This window comes from Rhinatrema bivittatum, chromosome 8 (assembly GCF_901001135.1).
Source record: "Rhinatrema bivittatum chromosome 8, aRhiBiv1.1, whole genome shotgun sequence".
In the NCBI taxonomy this organism is placed as follows: Eukaryota; Metazoa; Chordata; class Amphibia; order Gymnophiona; family Rhinatrematidae; genus Rhinatrema; species Rhinatrema bivittatum.
In genome coordinates this window covers 136318128-136338157 of record NC_042622.1, presented here as the reverse complement: position 1 = coordinate 136338157, position 20030 = coordinate 136318128, and the positions used below count along the sequence as shown (strand labels likewise).

The window sequence follows — 20030 nt, the reverse complement described above, 5'->3', positions numbered from 1 at the left end:
GCTATGGGGAGCGGTAGCTCAAAAAACAGGCAAAAACTTTACTGGGCTGGGGTCAAGCGGAGCTCAAAGAGCTGCAGTTCGGAGCGGCAGCCAATTAAAGATGGCGGCCGCGAGTGGTCCTCCCTCCACCTCGCATTGTCGGACCCTCTTCAAACGTGGCAATTTATGGATCTAAATAGCTCCTCAGGTAGCCCTACGACCCGGGAAGCGGTGGCCCTCACAACAACAACGGTGATCTTACCGGGCTGCCGGCGGGTAGCACTAGTCATGATGTGGTCCGGAGCAGTAGGAAAAACTTAATATGGCGGCCGCAGATGATCCCCTCGCTGTCTTTCACTATCGGAGGATTTAAATTTTCAGCCAGGTCTCAGAGGCGCTGGGTAGCTGGAACTTTAACTCACTCTGCCACGTTTGTACGTACTGCTTTGTCCTGCCACTTCTCCAGGCCGTTCCCGGCTGTATAACATACTAACTGCTGACAATGCAGACACAGGACTGGTGTCTGTGATAAAGGACTGCAGCTTCTTATTTCCTTTCTTTTCACAGAGTATAGTTTTGTCTTGACACCCCCTGAGGACATAACAGTTTCTGATCTCCTTTAGGTTGGTAACAAATACTGCTATTATTCCAGCTGTGCTGCGGGCTCCCAGTTCCCAATTAAAGCTTTTGTCATGCATATCTGCTTTACAGATAGAGCTTTGGGTAGCCCTTGGCTCAGGGGTGCAATAGTCCCACTACAATAAAAAAAAAAAATAAATTTTAAGAAGCGCCACACTGGAATGCGACATCACAGAAATAGAAACGCTACGATCCAGAGAGGCAGTGAGCTCAAGATGGCGACCGCACCGGAACCTATGAAAATGCTGGACGGTGTTTCGGCTGCAACCTTGCAACAGATCTCCACCAGTGTCACCACGGCTTTGGATGAGAGGCTTATTAAAATTCAGACTGCCATGGAGGAGATTCAAAGGTCTATGGATGGACAAGCCAAAAGGCTAGACCTGGCTGAGCAATGCCTCTCGGATCACGGGGACAGGCTAGGGCTGGCTGAACAACGGACTGGTGAGTTGCAGGCCCAACAGGCCACCTTGCGAGAGAGACTCGAGGACCAGGAAAATCGAAATCGCAGAAATAATTTGAAAATCATTGGGCTACCTGAGTCCTTAAAGGAGGAGGCGCTGTATGATTTCATGGAGCGATGGCTCCCTGACCGATGCATTATTAGCAGGAGAGAGGGAGGTGCACAAACTTTCTCCTTCCTCCCTCTTTCACACAAACACACACATGCATGCACACACTTTCTAATATGCACACATGAAAGCAGGCTCCCATTCACTTTCACAGGCACACACACATACAAGCAGGCTCCCAATCTCTCTTTAACAGACATACACACACACACACACATAAGCAAGCTCCCAATCACTCTTTCACAGGCACACACTCATACAAACAGGCTCCCAATCTCTCTTTGACAGACATACACACAAGCAGGCTCCCAATCTCTCTTTCACAGGCACACACACTCATACAAACAGGCTCCAAATCTCTCTTTGACAGACATACACACACACACACACACACATACACACACACATAAGCAGGCTCCCAATCACTCTTTCACAGGCACACACTCATACAAACAGGCTCCCAATCTCTCTTTGACAGACATACACACACAAGCAGGCTCCCAATCACTCTTTCACAGGCACACACTCATACAAACAGGCTCCCAATCTCTCTTTGACAGACATACACACACAAGCAGGCTCCCAATCTCTCTTTCACAGGCACACACACTCATACAAACAGGCCCCAAATCTCTCTTTGACAGACATACACACACAAGCAGGCTCCCAATCTCTCTTTCACAGGCACACACACTCATACAAACAGGCCCCAAATCTCTCTTTGACAGACATACACACACACACACAAGCAGGCTCCCAATCTCTCTTTGACAGACACACACACACACACACACACACAAGCAGGCTCCCAATCTCCCTTTCACAGGCACACACACTCATACAAACAGGCCCCAATCTCTCTTTGACAGACACACACACAAGCAGGCTCCCAATCTCCGTTTGACAGACACACACACCCATACACAAACAGGCTCCCAATCTCTCTTTGACACACACACACACACACACACATTCACACACATACAAACAGGCTCCCAATCTCTCTTTGACAGACATACACACAAACACACACACACAGCAGGCTTCCAATCTCTCTTTGACACACACACAGACACACACACACAAGCAGGCTCCCAATCTCTCTTTCACAGGCACACACACACACACACACAAACAGGCTCCCAATCTCTCTTTGATAGACATACATACACAGAAGCAGGCTCCCAATCTTTTTGACAGACACACAGACACACACACACAAGCAGGCTCCCAGTCTCTCTTTGACAGACACACACACACACACACAAGCAGGCTCCCAGTCTCTCTTTCACGGGCACACACTGTTATGTTAGGGACTGCTAGGAGAGTGATCCTAACTTGAGGGGAATGTGTGCCCTTGGGCCTCGGCATAACCCCAGACCCAAGACAGCACCGAGGGTTGGCGAGGCGTGTCCCAGCATGGGCGAAGACTAAATCTGACCCTCTGCCGGACATGCATGCTTCTGGAAGCCAACAACACTATGTTGGTATTTGAATAGTCCTCCGACAGTTCCCAGCCCTTTCGGACCTGCCGCTAGGTATTGGCAAGAAGCAGCAGGCTGGACTGAGGATGAGGGCAGCCGGAGGCCTTGTGACACAGAAGACTCAAGACGAGACAAGAAGACTCTGGAAGTGGATGAGGATCTTGGAAGACTCTTGGACGAGACGAGAAGCTGGGAAAGTTCGGACATTGGCACTGTCTCTCAGGACGCCCTACACAGTCCAGCCGCGGGACTGGTCGCGGACCACCCTGTCCCACTGCGCGCCCTACACAACCTGGAGAGGCTGGTCATGGACCACACGGAGAGCGGGACAAGCATAGGAAGGGAACCAGCTGAGACAAAAACTCCAATGACGAGAACAGGAACCGACGAGTCGGATTTATCCCAACAAGGAGTCATCTGGAGAACCAAAGGAGCTGGAGGGTCAGGAGGACTCAGAACGAGCAAACCCTTGGAACATCAGGAAGTGAAACATCAGGAAGCCTGGAACATCAGTGAGTAAAACATCAGGAAGCTTGGACTAGGAACCTCAAGACATGAAGACGTAGAACATCAGGAAGTCACAAACACAGGAAGCAGACGAGACATGGAGGTCCAACGAAGAATGAAGACCTGACAGAGCACTGGAAGACGAGACTGCCAGGAGCAAGTAACTCCAATGCAAGGCAAGGCAGAAGTGTTGGAGAAGCCCTTTATAGGGCTGAGACAGAAAACAGTCATCAGGTGAGGCCCAGAACATATCCAGCCGTGGGCCCTTTAAATCTTGTGAAGAGACGCGGCCCGCGCCTTAGGAACAGGAAGCAGGAAGTTGTGCAGGACCATGGCCAGCGACCATGCTGCTGCTAACGCGGAAGAGCAGGGCGAAGCCAAGGAACAAGCCCAGCATTGTCGGCAGCTCTCAAGCCGCAGAGGGCAGACTAAGGAGTAGCTCCAGCCGCAAGAAAGACCGGGGACTACGGCCTTCAGGCCACGGGGCAGGCAGAGAGAAGGTAAGAGGCTGCCCAGAGGGTAGAATCACAACACACACACTCATACAAACAGGTTCCCAATCTGTCTTTGACAGACATACATACACACATGCACAAGCAGGCTCCCAATCTCTCTGACAGACATATACACATACACATACACATACACATACACACACACACACACACACACACACACACAAAGAGGTTCCCAATCTCTCTTTGACAAATATACATACACACAAGCAGGCTCCCAATCTCTCTTTGACAGACAGACACACACACACAAGCAGGCTCCCAATCTCTCTTTGACAGACATACACACATACAAACAGGATGCCAATCTGTCTTTGACAGATATACATACACACATGTACAAGCAGGCTCCCAATCTCATTTTGTCAGACATACACACGCACAAACAGGCTCCCAATCACTCTTTGACAGACATACATACACAGAAGCAGGCTCCCAATCTCTCTTTGACAGACATACACACACACACACACACACACAAACAGGCTTCCAATCTCTCTTTGACACACACACACACAAAGAGGCTCCCAAACTCTCTTTGACAGACAGACATACACACAAGCCGGCTCCCAATCTATCTTTGACAGAAATACACACACACACACACACAAGCAGGCTCCCAATCTCTCTTTGACAGACATACATATACACAAGCAGGATCCCAATCTCTGTTTGACAGACATACACATACATACACACAAGCAGGCTTCCAATCTCTCTTTCACAGACACACACACATACAAACAGGATGCCAATCTGTCTTTGACAGATATACATACACACATGTACAAGCAGGCTCCCAATCTCACTTTGTCAGACATACACACACACAAACAGGCTCCCAATCACTCTTTGACACACACACACACACACACACACACAGAGGCTCCCAAACTCTCTTTGACAGACATACATACACACCAGCAGGCTCCCAATCTCTCTTTGACAGACATACGTCTTCTTCATCTCTCCTCTTCTTTTGGCTGCTAACGGCTTCTTTAGGCTCTTTGCTCACTGGAGCAAGCAATAGATGCAGCAGTCAAGCTGCCGCCTTTCATCATGTGACCAATGCAACCGGCCCACCGGGGCATGCCTGAAGCCCCGATAGGCCAATCCACCCCTGAGTATAATATACATGTTGTAAGTGATATTTTTACCTCACAAGACATTTATTCTGGAGATATTTTGGCTCATTTCTGTCGGGTTCCAGAGTTAACTTGGCATGCTTTTGGGAGCTCTTGACACATGTGCTGCAGGGAAATTACATGAGTGCGTCAGTTACCCCATCGACTGGTTTTGAAAAAAATCACCCGGGCTGATATTTTCCTGCAATCCGCCCCGGTCAACATACTGGGGAGCTGACAGCAAAGGGAGAATATAGTGAGGACTGTATATTGCATGCTGCCAGATCTTCATGATTTAGTTTTACTGTTAGTGCCATGGATGTCCTACATTTACAGTTTCTCATTTCCTTCTTTGTAGGGTCCATTACTGTCCATATTACAGATCCCAAACTGGGAACGCACAGAAGTTTCTGGTATGTCCATGGTGATCAAGGACCAGCATGGCAATACATTAAAGTCCCTATAGGAGAGCATGCCAGGCGCTTTCAGGTATGGTGAGACTTCTTGGCACTGCTTTTTCTTTCTAGGATGATCAGGCACATGAAGGGCGTTTGCATTCATGGAACAGCAGCAAAGGAACTGTGGGGTCTGTGCCATCAGCTCAAATCTAATGATACTTGTTAGTAAGTAGGCTTAAAATGCATATATTTAGGAAAAACATTCACTGTGCTAGTACATCACATTAGTGTTTTTGCTGCCTTGCAAGACCAGAGAAAGGAGAAGGGAGAGCAGCTGCGGTGGAGTAGAGTCCATCCTACCACCAACTAAAGAGACCCTGCTCCTCCTCTTAGCAGTTGAGAGTACTGAGAGGAGATGTGAGGATCACCTTGGTGATGGTTGGAAAGAATTAGTAAGTGCTGCTTGGAGAAATTTTTAAAACTTAAAAGTTCTGGGGAGAAGTAAACTATTGGGATATATTATTTAGTGTGTTTGTGAGTTTTGTTTTAAATAGGTAGTCAGAAAGGCAGGCAACACACAGAAGTTTGTGTGTTTGTAGTTCCCAATCCTCCCACCCCTCTCCCACCCACCCCTACCTAGCTCATTCATTAATTTATAAGCAGGTGTCACTTTCACACTTGAAATTTTTTTTTTTTAAATCAGCCTTTTAACTTAAACTCAGAAATTCCCCACACCTTATCAAGAGTTTGATCATTCCTTTGTAGGTCACTACCAGATATATAGTGAATACACGAATACATTTAAAGGAACCTAATTGTACGCAGTCCTACTCTCATAGCAACCTAAAACTTAACTAGGAACTGAACAAATTTAAGATGAAAACAGCAGTCCAGCAGCAAGAGGGGGGCCTCTCAGTCTTTTGCATCGAGTGTCACATGTATGATTTTTTACCCACAGGTGAGAAATTGTACATGTGCATGCGATGCAAAGAGCTCCTGTCTCTCAGAGAATGAGTCCGATCTCTGGAGGCTAGAGTGGCAGACCTGGGAGAGCTGAGGCAGATAGAGAGGTATATAGATGAGACCTTCAGGGACATAGTAGTCAAGTCCCAACTCCAGTCTGGCAGACCTGCTGCTGCCTTGGAGGAGGAAGGTCTCATGATTAGAGAGCATCAAACTAGCACAGCAGGAAATGACCCTGTAGCAAGGACCTGCTCTCCAGTTGGTGCATTGTCCTCTCACACTGAGGATGTCTCTCCCAGGGCTACTGCCCAGGAGAGAAGGGTTAGGTCGGCCGTCATACGGGCCAATACAGTACAGTGTGCTCTGGGTCTGGACGCGTGTTTTCGACACACTAGCTTTACCCCTTATACAGTAAGGGGTAATAGCGCATCGAAAACGTACAGCCAACCCTCCCCCTCCCAAAACTAATAGCGCCCGCAACATGCAAATGCATGTTGATGGCCCTATTAGTTATTCCCGCGCAATACAGAAAGTAAAATGTGCAGCAAAGCTGCACATTTTACTTTCAGAAATTAACGGCTGCCCAAAGGCAGGCACTAATTTCGGCCGGCACCGGGAAAGTGTACAGAAAAGCAGAAAAAACTGCTTTTCTGTACATCCTCTGACTTAATATCATAGCGATATTAAATTGGAGGCCCCAAAACTAAAAAAAAAAATTTAAATTAAAAAAAATATATATTTAAAATGTGCCCACGGCCCGCGGGTCGGAAGACGGATGCTCAATTATTCCGGCATCCGTTTTCCGAACCCGTGACTGTCAGCGGGCTCGAGAACCAACACTGATATAATTGAGCGTCAGCTGTCAAACCCGCTGACAGCCGCCGCTCCTGTCAAAAAGGAGGTGCTAGGGACGCGCTAGTGTCCGTAGCGCCTCTTTTTACCTCGGGCCCTCATTTGCATGCGGGCCAATACTAAATCGCGCGCACAGGAGAGTGGCCTGTGCACGCGTTGGGGGATCGGGCACACGCCGGCTCTCCCGCACTTATTTTTGTATCAGCCCGATAGTTAGTGATTCGATTATTAGGAATGTAGACAGCTGGGTGGCTGGTGGGCATGAGGATTGCCTGGTAACATGCCTACTTGGTGCGAAGGTGGCGGACCTCACATTTCTTCTAGATAGGATTTTAGATAGTGCTGGGGAGGAGCTGGCTGTCGTGGTACATGTGGGCACCAATGACATAGGAAAACGTAGGATGGAGATTCTGGAAGCCAAATTTAGCCTCTTAGGTAGAAAGCTGAAATCCAGAACCTCAGCTCCCCCAAAGGCAGACAGAGTTCTGGAGTCTCAATACGTAGATGAGATGATGGTACAAGGAAGAGGGATTCAGTTTTGTAAGGAACTGGAGAACCTTTTTTGGGAAGGGGGAATTTTTTCCAAAGGGATGGGCTCCACCTTAACCAGGGTGGAACGAGGCTGCTGGCACTATCCTTTAAAAAGGAGATCTAGCAGCTTTTAAACTAGAACAAAGGGGAAAGCCAACAATCACTCAGCAGCTCATGGTTCGGAGGGAGGTATCTTCAAAGGATACTAATGAAGCATTAGAGTTAGAGCATCCCAACAGAGAGGTTCCAGTAATAAGAAAAGTAGTCCAAGTGCCTATAATTAAAAACTCACCTGAGCTAAAAGATTCCAATTTATCCCTATCAAATGAAAAGCAGAATGTAAATATAAACAAAAAGCACACTTTGAAATGTTTGTATGCTAATGCCAGAAGTCTAAGAAGTAAGATGGGAGAATTAGAGTGTATAACAGTGAATGGTGTCATAGACTTAATTGGCATCTCAGAGACATGGTGGAAAGAGGATAACCAATGGGATAGTTCTATACCGGGGTACAAATTATATCGCAATGACAGAGAGGAGCACCTGGGAGGGGTGTGGTGCTTTATGTCTGGGATGGCATAGAGTCCAACAGGATAAAGATCCTGCAAGAGACTAAATGCACAATTGAATTTTTATGGGTAGAAATCCCATGTGTGTTGGGGAAGAGTATAGTGATAGGAGAATACTACTGTCCACCTGACCAAAATGGTGAGACGGACAGTGAAATGCTAAGAGAAATTAGGGAAGTGCAGTAATAATGGGAAATTTCAATTACCCCATTATTGACTGGGTAAGTGAAACATTAGGGCATGCTAGAGAGATAGTTTCTGGATGGAATAAATGACAGTTTTATGGAGCAATTGGTTAAGGAACCAACAAGAGAGGGAGCAATTTTAGATCTAATTCTCAGTGGAGCACAGGATTTAGTGAGAGAGGTAACGGTGGTGGGGCCACTTGGCAATAGTGATCATAATATGATCAAATTTGAATTAATGACTGGAAGAGGGACAGAAAGTAAATCCACTCTAGCGCTAAACTTTCAAAAGGGAAATTTTGATAAAATGAGAAAAATAGTTAGAAAATAATTGAAAGGTGCATCTACAAAGGTAAAACGTGTGCAACAGGCATGGACGTTGTTAAAAAATAGCATCCTAGAAGCACAGTCCAGATGTATTCCACACATTAAGAAAGGTGGAAGGAATGTAAAATGATTGCCGGCATGGTTAAAAGGTGAGGTGAAAGAGGCTAAAAGATCTTCATTCAAAAATTGGAAGAAGGATCCATCAGAAGAAAATAGAATAAAGCATAAGCATTGGCAAGTTAAATATAAGACATTGATAAGACAGGCTAAGAGAGAATTTGAAAAGAAGTTGGCCATAGAGGCAAAAACTCACAATAAAAACTTTTTAAAATATATCCAAAGCAGAAAGCCTGCAAGGGAGTCGGTTGGACCATTGGATGTTCAAGGGGTTAAAGGGCCACTTAGGGAAGATAAGGCCATCACGGAAAGATTAAACAATTTCTTTGCGTCAGTGTTTACTGAAGAGGATATTGGAGAGATACCCATTCTGGAGAAGGTTTTCATGGGTGATGATTCAGATCAACTGAACCAAATCATGATGAATTTGGAAGATGTGGTAGGCCTGACTGACAAACTGAAGAGTAGTAAATCACCTGGACCAGATGGTATACACCCCAGGATTCTAAAAGAACTAAAAAATGAAATTTCAGACCTGTTTCAATTAATTTGTAACCTATCATTAAAATCATCTGATGTACCTGAAGATTGGAAGATGGCCAATGTAACCCCTATATTTAAAAAGGGATCCAGGGGTGATCCAGGAAATTATAGATGGGTGAGCCTGACTTCAGTGCTGGGACAAATCATGGAAACTGTTTTAGAGAATAAAATCACAAAACATTTAGATAGATATGGTTGATGAGACACAGCCAACATGGATTTACCCATGGGAAGTCTTCCTCACAAATCTCTTACATTTTTTTGAAGGGGTGAATAAACCTGTGGACAAAGGTGAACCGGTAGATTTGGTGTATTTGGTGTTTCAGAAGGCATTTGACAAAATCCCACTAGAGGCTTCTAAGAAAACTAAAAAGTAATGGGATAGGAGGCCAATTACTTATGTGGAGGAGTAGCCTAGTAGTTAGAGCAATGGTGATTTACCACTCCATTATCGCTCCTTGTGACCTTGGGCAAGTCACTTTACCCTCCATTGCCTCAGGCACAAACTTAGGCCAGGATTCATCATACCTTGCAGAACGATGAATGCGGTGGTAAAAGGGGGTGGTCGGGCGATAGCCCACAGCTGGCCATACCACGGCAGTGCAGTTTCACCTGCCGCTGTACACCCGTACTGCACACTATCGTGGGCATAGTGCCACCGTAAAAGGTGGTGCTATTTCCCATGCTACTGCCGGCGATAATGTTCTAAACATTATTGCTGGCAGCGGTGCCGCTGGCCTATTTCCTTAGTCCCCTCCCTAACTCCTCCCCTCCACCTAATTTGAATGCTACCGTCGCGATAATGGCCTTTTGCGGGTTGGAAAATAACCCCCTTAGATTGTAAGCCCTCTAGGGATAGGGAAGTACCTGAATGTAATCCACTTTGAAGTGCTGAAAAAAGTGTAAAAAGCGGAATTTAAATAAAATAAAAGACAGGAAATAGAAAGTAGGATTAAATGGTTGGTTTTCACAGTGGAAAAAGGTAAACTGTGGAGTGCCTCAGGGATCTGTACTTGGACTGATGCTTTTTAATAGATTTATAAATGATCTGGAAAGGGGTGTAATGAGTGAGGTGATTACATGTAGACAAGGCACTAAAGATTATAGTCCAGGGTTGGCCATTTCCAGTCCTCAAGAGTCACAAACAGATCTGGTTTTCAGAATGCTCCTAATGAGTATGCCGGGGATCTATTTGCATAAAATTAAAGCAGTATATGCAGATCTATCTCATGCATATTGATTATGGATATCCTGAAATTAAGGCCTGTTTGTGGCTCTTGAGGACCTGAGTTAGCCACCCCTACTAGAGTCCATAACATGGATTCAGTGGCTTGGGATCTTTATAGTATAAGGCACTGCAGGACTCTGCACAAAAGCAACAGAGGGTTGCATGCTGCGCATTCCCTGTTCTGCTCTGATGATGTGTGACTGTCACCCATGCCAACCTTCTCCCTTTGCAGGTAGAGCTGATGAGCACATCAGAGTTCCCTGGCACTGCCGTGGATGACATTCGGTTTCTTGATTGTGCTCCAAACATTACCCTCAGTGATGAAGGTATTTACCAGTGCATTTAACGTGAGCAGATCCAGTCCTCATATTAAAAGGAATGAATAGGTGTATTGTCGCTTAATATGAAAACAACAAAGAATTTTCAAGATTGAATCAATGCCTCAGAAAGCAGATGAATGATACCAGGCCAGCCCCAAAGAAGCTGAACGGTTCCCGGACAATATTTGTATGTACTTGGCAAGATCTCAGAGCTTTTTAGAGAGGGGGAGGAAGGCTTTACCTATTCACCTATTTTGGAATGCATTAATATATTTTGGAGTGGACAAACCTTGTGGAAGGCAAACACAGAAAAGGAGCATTTTAGGAGATAAATAAGAGGGTCTTATCTTCTAAAATTTAGCAACTCTGCCTTTGTCAGTTAAAGGAAACATTAGTGATCTGCTTACCACATGGTCTGAAACCCCTATGAGAAGCTTTCATTTTTAACCTGTTTAACATTCCTTTGCAATGTCCTGGGATTTTTCCCCTCATTTTATAACTCCCTCCAGAGCCCTTCAGTCATAGGCCCCAAATCCAGCCTCCAGGATGTCCAGATTCAGCCACTGGCCAGATTGCAAAGTTAGTTGTATAAACTTATCCTGCTAACTTTGCAGGCGTATCCAATAGTGCAGCTGCACTGACAGCTCTTTGGCACATCCAGACACACAGGCCGATACAGTAAGACGTGTGGGAGAGCCGGCGAGCACCTGCTCTCCCAACATGCGCCCAGGCCACTCTCCTGGGCATGCGATTCAGTAAAGAAACATATGCAAATTAGGACCCGTGGCAAAAGGAGGCGGCAGCTGTCAGCGGGTTTGACAGCCGACGCTCAATTTTACTGGCATTGGTTCTCGAACCCACTGACAGCCACAGGTTCGGAAACGGACACCGGCATAATTGAGCATCCGTCTTCCAACCCGTGGGCTGCGGGCAGATTTTTAATTGTTTTTTTATTTATTTTTGGAGCCTCCGACTTAATATCGCTATGATATTAAGTCGGAGGGTGTACAGAAAAGCAGTTTTTTCTGCTTTTCTGTACACTTTCCCGGTGCCCGGAGAAATTAACTCCTGCCTTTGGCAGGTGTTAATTTCTGAAAGTAAAATGTGCAGCTTGGCTGCACATTTTACTTTCTGTATCGCGCGGGAATAACTAATAGACCCATCAACATGCATTTGCATGTTGCGGGTGCTATTATTTTCGGGAGGGTTGGCCGCGCATTTTCCCCTTACTGCATAAGGGGTAAAAACAGCGCGTGGAAAACGCGAGGCCAAACGGGGGCTAACAGTGCGCTCAGCCTGAGCACACTTTACTCATTGGCCCGATAGCTGGATAAGTTATCATATCATAGTTAGCTGGATAACTTATCTGGCTAACGTAACTCCACCCCCGAACACCCTTACTTTATTCAGCTAAATTTTACCCGATAATAAATTATCCAGCTAAAGTTTTGCCAGATAAGTGTCCAAATATTCAAAAGTCAGCATTTAGTTGGATAATTTGTGAGTTATCTAACTAAATACTGCTGCTGAATATGGACCTTTAGGTATCTTCATTGCACAATGGGAATGACTCCTTCCCCCCCAGTGGCTGTGAATGCTGCTTCCCCAGTTACCTCCATTCCCAGCCAACCCAGAAAATGGATAACCTGAACCAGGAATCAAACCCAGGTCCCTCTGCATACCAGTGTACAGCATTTGCTACTGAGCCATCAGAGCAGCTCATGAGAAACTTTCTGATATCATTGAAGGTGACAGTGATTTTCATACTTGGGAACCTTTGATTTCCTGTACCCTGAGATTGTCAGGGGGGGGGGGGGGGGGCGGTGGTAGCAGTATGTGCACAAACTTTCTCACAATAGCACACTCACATGTTCACTTACACACATACATGCACTTTCTCACATACACACACACTTCCCTCCCTTTATCATACACATGCACTCACTGCTCTCCCTTTTTCACACACACACACACACTTCTCTCCCTCTATCATATGTATTCATGCACTCTCACACACACACATGCACTCAGTCCTCTCCTTCTTCCACACACAGTCCTCACCCCAAAGCTACCAATGACACCAGCCTCCTCTTCCAGGGTGGACAGATCTCCTTCAAGCAACTTCCTTTGCATGGGCCCAATGTAGTTCCTCCTCTTTCCTATATGCCTCCTCCTTGCAGCTGCATTGGCAATGGATCTCTTCCTTTTTTAGGGGTGGGGGGGGGAGAGGGAAGTGCTCCTTGTTCTTCTGCATGTGTTCACTCGCAGCCCATCTTCATTCCGGCGTGGAGCCCGTGCTCCTCCTCCTCGCGCATATGGCTCGACGGGTCTCTTCCTTCCAGCATGGGGCCCACTTTCCTCCTTCTTCCAGGTTGTGCAGCCTCGATAAATCTCCCTTCAGCCGCACGCCTGGCGACTTTTTTTTTTTTCCAGGGTCTGCTTCTGCAGCAGGACCCGGAGTTTTCTGATGTTGGCCCAGAGACCTGGCAATTCCTTTAGAATTCTGGAGTCTCTGGGCCAAATCCGGAGAGTTCCCAGGTATGGTAATTGTATATCTTCCCTAAATCTGTGTAAGCTGTTTGAGAGGAAAAGACATGTTAGGGTACCTTGAGAGAAAGTGTGACACAGTCTAACAGCCATACCATGTAGACAGAGTTATACACAGGGCTTGCCTTGGCAAGGAGCCTTGTTGGGTCGACCATGCTTTGACAGGCCACTGCTGCCATAGCAGCTCTGCCCCAGTAGATAGAATTTCCTGTCGGCCATCTGACATCATTTCCCTTTCTGCAGTTGCTGTTGGTGTGTGAGAGCGCTGCAAAGCCAAGAGTTGCCATCTGCTGTGCTGCAGATGATCCACCCTCCTGCTTCCCCCACAACCACTGTTCCCTCTAAGCTGTGCGCATGTGCTCGCGCACACAACTCGTGAACTTTGCACAAAGCAAAATACAGTGCGCACAAGAAATCCTGATATTATTTGCATTATACCGGTTCAAGGTACACAAATTTGAACTCAGCTTTATAAAAAATAATTGCACAAAAGAACATTTTTGCTCACATAACTTTTCAACAATTAGAGCTAGCATTGCTCCCCCCCCCCAACACACACACACACACACCCCGAGCTCTGGCCGATTTGCCCTAGGCCCGACACCCCTACCGAGGGTCAGACCTGATTGTATATTTTGACAGCCATATGAACTCATGTAGACCGAGAGTGGTACAGTCCAACAGCTATACCGACCGATATAAACAAAGTGTGGTAAGTAAGAAAGACAGGATGGTGCAGACTTGAAGCCATCTGTTTCCTTCGATTATTAAAGCGTACCTCAATGCAGTCAGACATTCTGGATTAGGTAAAGTGATAAGCTTTCAAAAGCTTTTTCGGGACGTCATGAAGCCCCACTGAAATGTACTGAGTTAAATGATTTTTTAGTGCAGGAATGAATTTTTAAAAATTCACTAAAATGAGAACGCGGCCCTCCAGACCCATCACAGTTAATTGCCATGTAACAAAGTTGTCAAAATCACTTAACTTTTGGCAAAAGTACTAAGTAATAAGAGACGATGATAAAACATAAATATTAAGTTTGTGACTGTGTCTTTGTTTCCGTGAATGAGAGGAACGCTGGTCCTAAATCCCAACCCCAAACAGACTGAAAACAGCCCTAGACTCTTTCATTGACTGTCATCACACCTGAGGAAGAATGTTTTGTGCCAAAAAAAAAAGAGTTGACCATAATATTTAGCATGAAATGTCCTTGTGCTGTATGATGCGCCATGTCATGCAACAACAGATGTGTGTGTGCGACTTTCTATCAGGAACTGGGCACCCTCTGGTGGCTGAATGTGTGCAGAGCAGAAAGTTAAAGGCAAGATAGGACTCGTGTGTTTTCTCAGAAATGTATTTATTTTGCTATTTTTTTAAATCAGGTACCCCAAACATTTTTCTTACCATTATACCAAACCTGATGGTGCCCCTTTAGCATTGTGTTTGGGAAGAAAGGGGAGTTATTTATACAGATTTATATAGCACCATGCAGATAATAGCATACTGATGCAATGATAATTGCATACTGATGCAATTTAATGCAATTTAATAGGCCCCATTAATGACTAACATGCATTTACACACTAACACAATTTGAAACTAAGGCCTCATCTGAGGAAATGGGAGAAAAGTTATGTTAGAGTGAATGTCACTGGGAGAGATGGGATTTGAATCCTTGTCCTATGGCTGGTGACCTCTTAACCTCTCCATTAGAAACAAATCAGTAGAACTAGGGGTCATGAAATGAAACTCCAAGGAGCACGCCTCAGAACCAATATCAGGAAGTATTTCTTCAAGGAGAGGGTTGTAGATGCCTGGAATGCCCTTCTGGAGGAGGAGAAAACCAAAACAGTGAAAGAATTCAAAAGGGCATGGGATAAACACTGTGGATCCCTAAAGAATAAAGGATGGAAATGAATAAAAGAGAGCATGGAGTAACTTGATGGTGTGGCAGTTACTACCCTTTAACCAAAAAGCCTTGATACAGTTGATGCAACTCCATCATTGCTCTCTGCTTCAACGGCAGGGGAAAAGAGGAATTGGATTCATTCAGCAACCGAGGGCCCCGACTTTTATGATCTGGGGAAACAAGTAAGGGGGGTAACTTGCTGATGCGGCGGTTATTATCCTAAACCAATAAGACTGTTACTTTGATGCAACTCAAACACTGCTCTCTGCTTCAACAGCAAGGCATAAAGGGAATTGGATTCAACAGCAATCAACGAGGTCTCTGTCTTTTATGGTCTGGGAAACATTTAAGCATGGGGTAACCTACACGCTACAGCACAAACTACCATAAGCTTACTGGGCAGACTGGATGGACCATTTGGTCCTTTTCTACCGACATTTCTGTTTCTGTGTTTCTCTGCTGGCTATGTAGTGCTGTTCTCTGGGCAGGCTGAACAGTACATCCCTTTACCAACTTGTTAACACTGTGAGTGCTGGATGCTGGTTCTTGCAGAACATTTGTCATTCGCAGGCGAGCACACAGGGGTTTTGATGTATTTTTATATTCCTTCACCTTGGCTGTGGCGACTTGCAGTCTTTGCAGGGTTGAAAAACCCTTTTTAGCAGATCCAAAACACATCACTCAGATCCAGACGCAGCCTGGTCCACATTGCAAGGCTCCAACACATGATAAGCTCAGGGGTGGCAGGAACGTATAGTAGCTTGCTACATTTGTTTATGCTTTTAGCAGACACAGATGGAGGTGTTGGAGATAAAGACAGTATCTAAATTCAAAAAAACATGGTACAAGCACAAGGGGTCTCTGGGGGTTACGTGATGCCATAGCAGTGGCAGGGTGTATGTGAGCTGAGCTCCCGCGATCCCATGCTATATTTACCTCCTGAAAGCATTGTTTTTGTCTGGAAAATGTCCATGGATAAAGGTAGGGGAGGGGTTCAGATAGGGCCGGGGGGGTGGGTTAGGTAGGGGGAGGGGAGGGCGAAAGAAAGTTCCCTCCGAGGCTGCTCCAAAATCGGAGCGGCCTCGGAGGGAACGGAGGCAGGCTGCGCGGCTCGGCACGCGCCGGCTGCCCAAAATCGGCAGCCTTGCGCGTGCCGATCCAGGATACGCGCGGCTACGCACGTATCTTATAAAATCCAGTGTACTTTTGTTGGCGCCTGGTGCGCCAACAAAAGTACGCGATCGCGCTTTTTTTTTTAATCTACTCCTAAGTGTAATAGCCAAACTGCTTGATTTTAACGGTGAACCTTTAAAACAATGATTTCATGTCCAGCACTTTCTGGTTCCTGATTTTATTTTTTTGCCTCTTCTAGTCTCCTGTAACTTTGAGATGAGCTCATGTGGCTGGTACCAAGATCAGAATGATGACTTTGACTGGGCACGAGGCAATGGGAATGGTGCTGTCTTTTCAAGCCACAGACCTGGGTTTGATCACACCTTGAGCACAGGTACAATAAACTTTCCAGCCACCAGGTAACCACACTTGTGCTCAGGGCCAGTCTCAGGCAATAACAATCAATACAACTGCATTAGGCCCCACTGTTTATGGGGGCTCTGAACAGGCCAAATGGGAAATGTTGGGAGAAATAGCTCCCTATAGATCTTGTGCCACTTCTGCCCATGTCACCATTTTGCTGCTACTTCTGCCCTCTAGGTATTAAAAAAAAAAAAAACAACAAAAAAAAACCCTGTTTGTTTTGCTCTGCTGCCTCACTTCTGCCCTGCAGGACTTGTCCCCACTCTGTAAGGGAAAGAAATGAAGTGCACTGCAAGGTGAGGGAGGAGTTTGGCAAAGGGGTGAAGTTTTTGTAGCCAGGTGTAGGATGTAAATTATAAATTTCTTTGCCACCAAATGTATATATCAGTCATAAAAGGAGGTTTTTATAAGCTCATGGTCATAAAAAAGCTCAAGCCCCTACTCCATACTCATGATCTAAAAACTGTTATCCAAGCTACCTTAATATCTAACAGGTCAATACAGTAAAGTGGGGCCGCGGTTACCCTGCTCCTAACCCGCTTTCTACCCACTTTTCAGCCGCGTTAGTCCAACCCGCGATACACTATCCTCTTTAACCTACTCTTACCGCGTCCTTAAATCACCGGGTAACCCCTTCCACCCGCGGCATGTATATTACATGTAAACGATCAAATTAGCTATTCCCTCCCATACAGTAATGCGCACCCCGACTATCGCTTTTTTACCCTGCTGTTTTGTCGCGCGTTTAACCTGCTAACTTACCGCCTACCCTTACCCCTGTGTTAGAGGCAGGGGTAAGGGTAGGCGGCAAACTTTCCCCCAGCTCCCGCTCACCTGCCCTGGCCGCGTCCATGGGTGCTGGTCTCCGGGGCAGCCCCAGTCCTCTCCCCTCCTCCCGAAGCAACGAAAGCGGAAAAAAGCGAAAAAGCGAAAAAAAAAAAATGCGAAAAAGCGAAAAAAAAAAAGTTGCAAGAGAGAGAGGGGAGAGAGGACGGGCAATCCTATGCTCGGGATTGCCAGTCCTCTCTCCCCTCCTCCCGAAGCAAGGCTGCTTTTCACGCCTTGCTTCGGGAGGAGGGGAGAGAGGACTGGCAGTGTAAAGCAACGAAGCGACTTACTTTTTTTGCAGCCCCCCCTCCGGAGACGGACATCAGCGAAGACGACCGCGGCTCCCCTGCCTCCAGCTGCCTGCGAAGATGGACGCCTGCATGGGCGAAAGCGGCCCCTGTGTGGGCAATTGGGCCGCTCAAGGCATGACGTCACGACGTTTGGCGTCATAGCATGTGAAGTCACGTCTTGAGCGGCCCAATTGCCCACACAGGGGCCGCTTTCGCCCGTGCGATGCGTCCATCTTCGCGGGCAGCTGGGGGCAGGGGAGCCGCGTCCGTCATCGCCGATGTCCGTCTCCGGAGGGGGGCTGCAAAAAAAGTAAGTCGCTTCATTGCTTTACATTGCCAGTCCTCTCTCCCCTCCTCCCGAAGCAAGGCTGCTTTTCGCGCCTTGCTTCAGGAGTTGGGGAGAGAGGACTGGCATTTCCGAGCATAGGATTGCCCATCCTCTCTCCCCTCTCTCTCTTGCTACTTTTTTTTTTTTCGCTTTTTTGCTTTTTTCCGCTTTCGTTGCTTGCTTCAGGAGGAGGGGAGAGAGGACTGGCAATCCTGAGCGTCGGAGAACCGTCCACTTCCTGGTACCTGTCATTTCAAATGTCATTTGAAATGACAGGTACCAGCGTGGCGTGAAGCGTTAGGCCCGTGCACCCAGGATACTGTATAGCGCTCTATACAGTAAAATGGATTGCGCGGGCCTAACGCTTCACGGATGCTTCTTGGACACAGCTTGCATTTGCAAGCTATTTACATACAGTATCGAGCGGTAGGTGAGCTGGACTGTGCGTGCGGCAACCGCGGGTGCACCCGGCACTAACACAGCTCTTCCTACCGCTCCTTACTGTATCGGCCTGTAAATTGGATTACTGTAACGTCTTGTACTTTGGCCTCCCCTACTCCACCATCAGACCTCTCCAGATACTTCAAAATGCCACTGCAAGGATAATCAGTAACACACGTTAATCAGACCATATAACCCCCATTCTCAAAGACCTACACTGGCTCCCCATCCCCTCCCGCATCCTGTTCAAAACCCTTTCCATCATACACAAAGCTATCTACATTCATAACTCCTCATGGCTCAATGAACCTCTTCAACTCACACAATCCTCCCGCCTCACCAGAGCGAACCTCAAATGCACATTAAAAGTTCCCCCACTTAAGAAAGCTCGACTCTCAGCTACAAGGTACCGTGCCCTTTCAATTGCTGGCCCTACCCACTGGAATGCTCTTCCTCCAAATCTCCGTCTGGAACCCTGCCCTTTTAAATTCAGAAAATTACTAAAGACTTGGCTTTTTCACCAGGCCTTCCCAGACTAATAACTAAGACCCTAGTTGCTTTGCCCCCCTGTTAGCCTCTAGCAGACCTCTCTGTTTAATCCTGTAAAACCATTCAACCTTTAAAACCCTACGTAATTTCTATTAAACCGCCTGTAAACCATGTAATCCCTTTAGAACCATATGTAAACCTGTAAAAGAGTAACCTTATTATATTTATTATAATATATCTGTACATTAGTTAACCTTGGTACCTTCTATCCCGTTTCCTTCCTTCTCTTGTTTATGAGGTTTCGCTGTTTTGAGCCCCCTATTGGTTGTCCGGCCCCCCCCCCCCCCCCCCTGTTATTTGTATTTTCCACCTTTTGTTATTATGTAAACCGATATGATAATGTACTTTAATGTCGGTATAAAAAAAAGCTGTTAAATAAATAAATAAATAAATAAATAAACGTGTTGCAGGAGAGGGCCTCCAAGGCTGCTGTTGCATTGGGGTAGATTTTCAGACGAGCGCGAACAGCCTACTTTTGTTTGCGCTCCAGGCGCAAACAAAAGTACGCTGGATTTTAGTAGATACGCGCGTAGTCGCGCGTATCGGCTAAAATCCTGGATCGGCGCGCGCAAGGCTATCGATTTCGTATAGCCTGCGCGCGCCGAGCCGCGCAGCCTATCCCCGTTCCCTCCTAGGCCGCTCCGAAATCGGAGCGGCCTAGAAAGGAACTTTCCTTTGCCCTCCCCTCACCTTCCCCTCCCTTCCCCTACCTAACCCACCCGCCCGGCCCTGTCTAAACCCCCATCCT

At 46.6% G+C, this 20030-nt stretch overlaps 1 protein-coding gene across 1 annotated transcript in view; it reads left to right on the top strand.

The window, feature by feature from the left end:
* MAMDC4 (MAM domain containing 4) overlaps positions 1-20030 on the top strand; it is a 133338-nt gene that overhangs the window by 77950 nt on the left and 35358 nt on the right. Inside the window, exons 15-17 of the mRNA XM_029614094.1 lie at positions 5179-5309; positions 10766-10859; positions 16683-16817. Coding sequence (XP_029469954.1) covers positions 5179-5309; positions 10766-10859; positions 16683-16817 — 360 coding nt within the window. The remainder of the gene's footprint in view (positions 1-5178; positions 5310-10765; positions 10860-16682; positions 16818-20030) is intronic.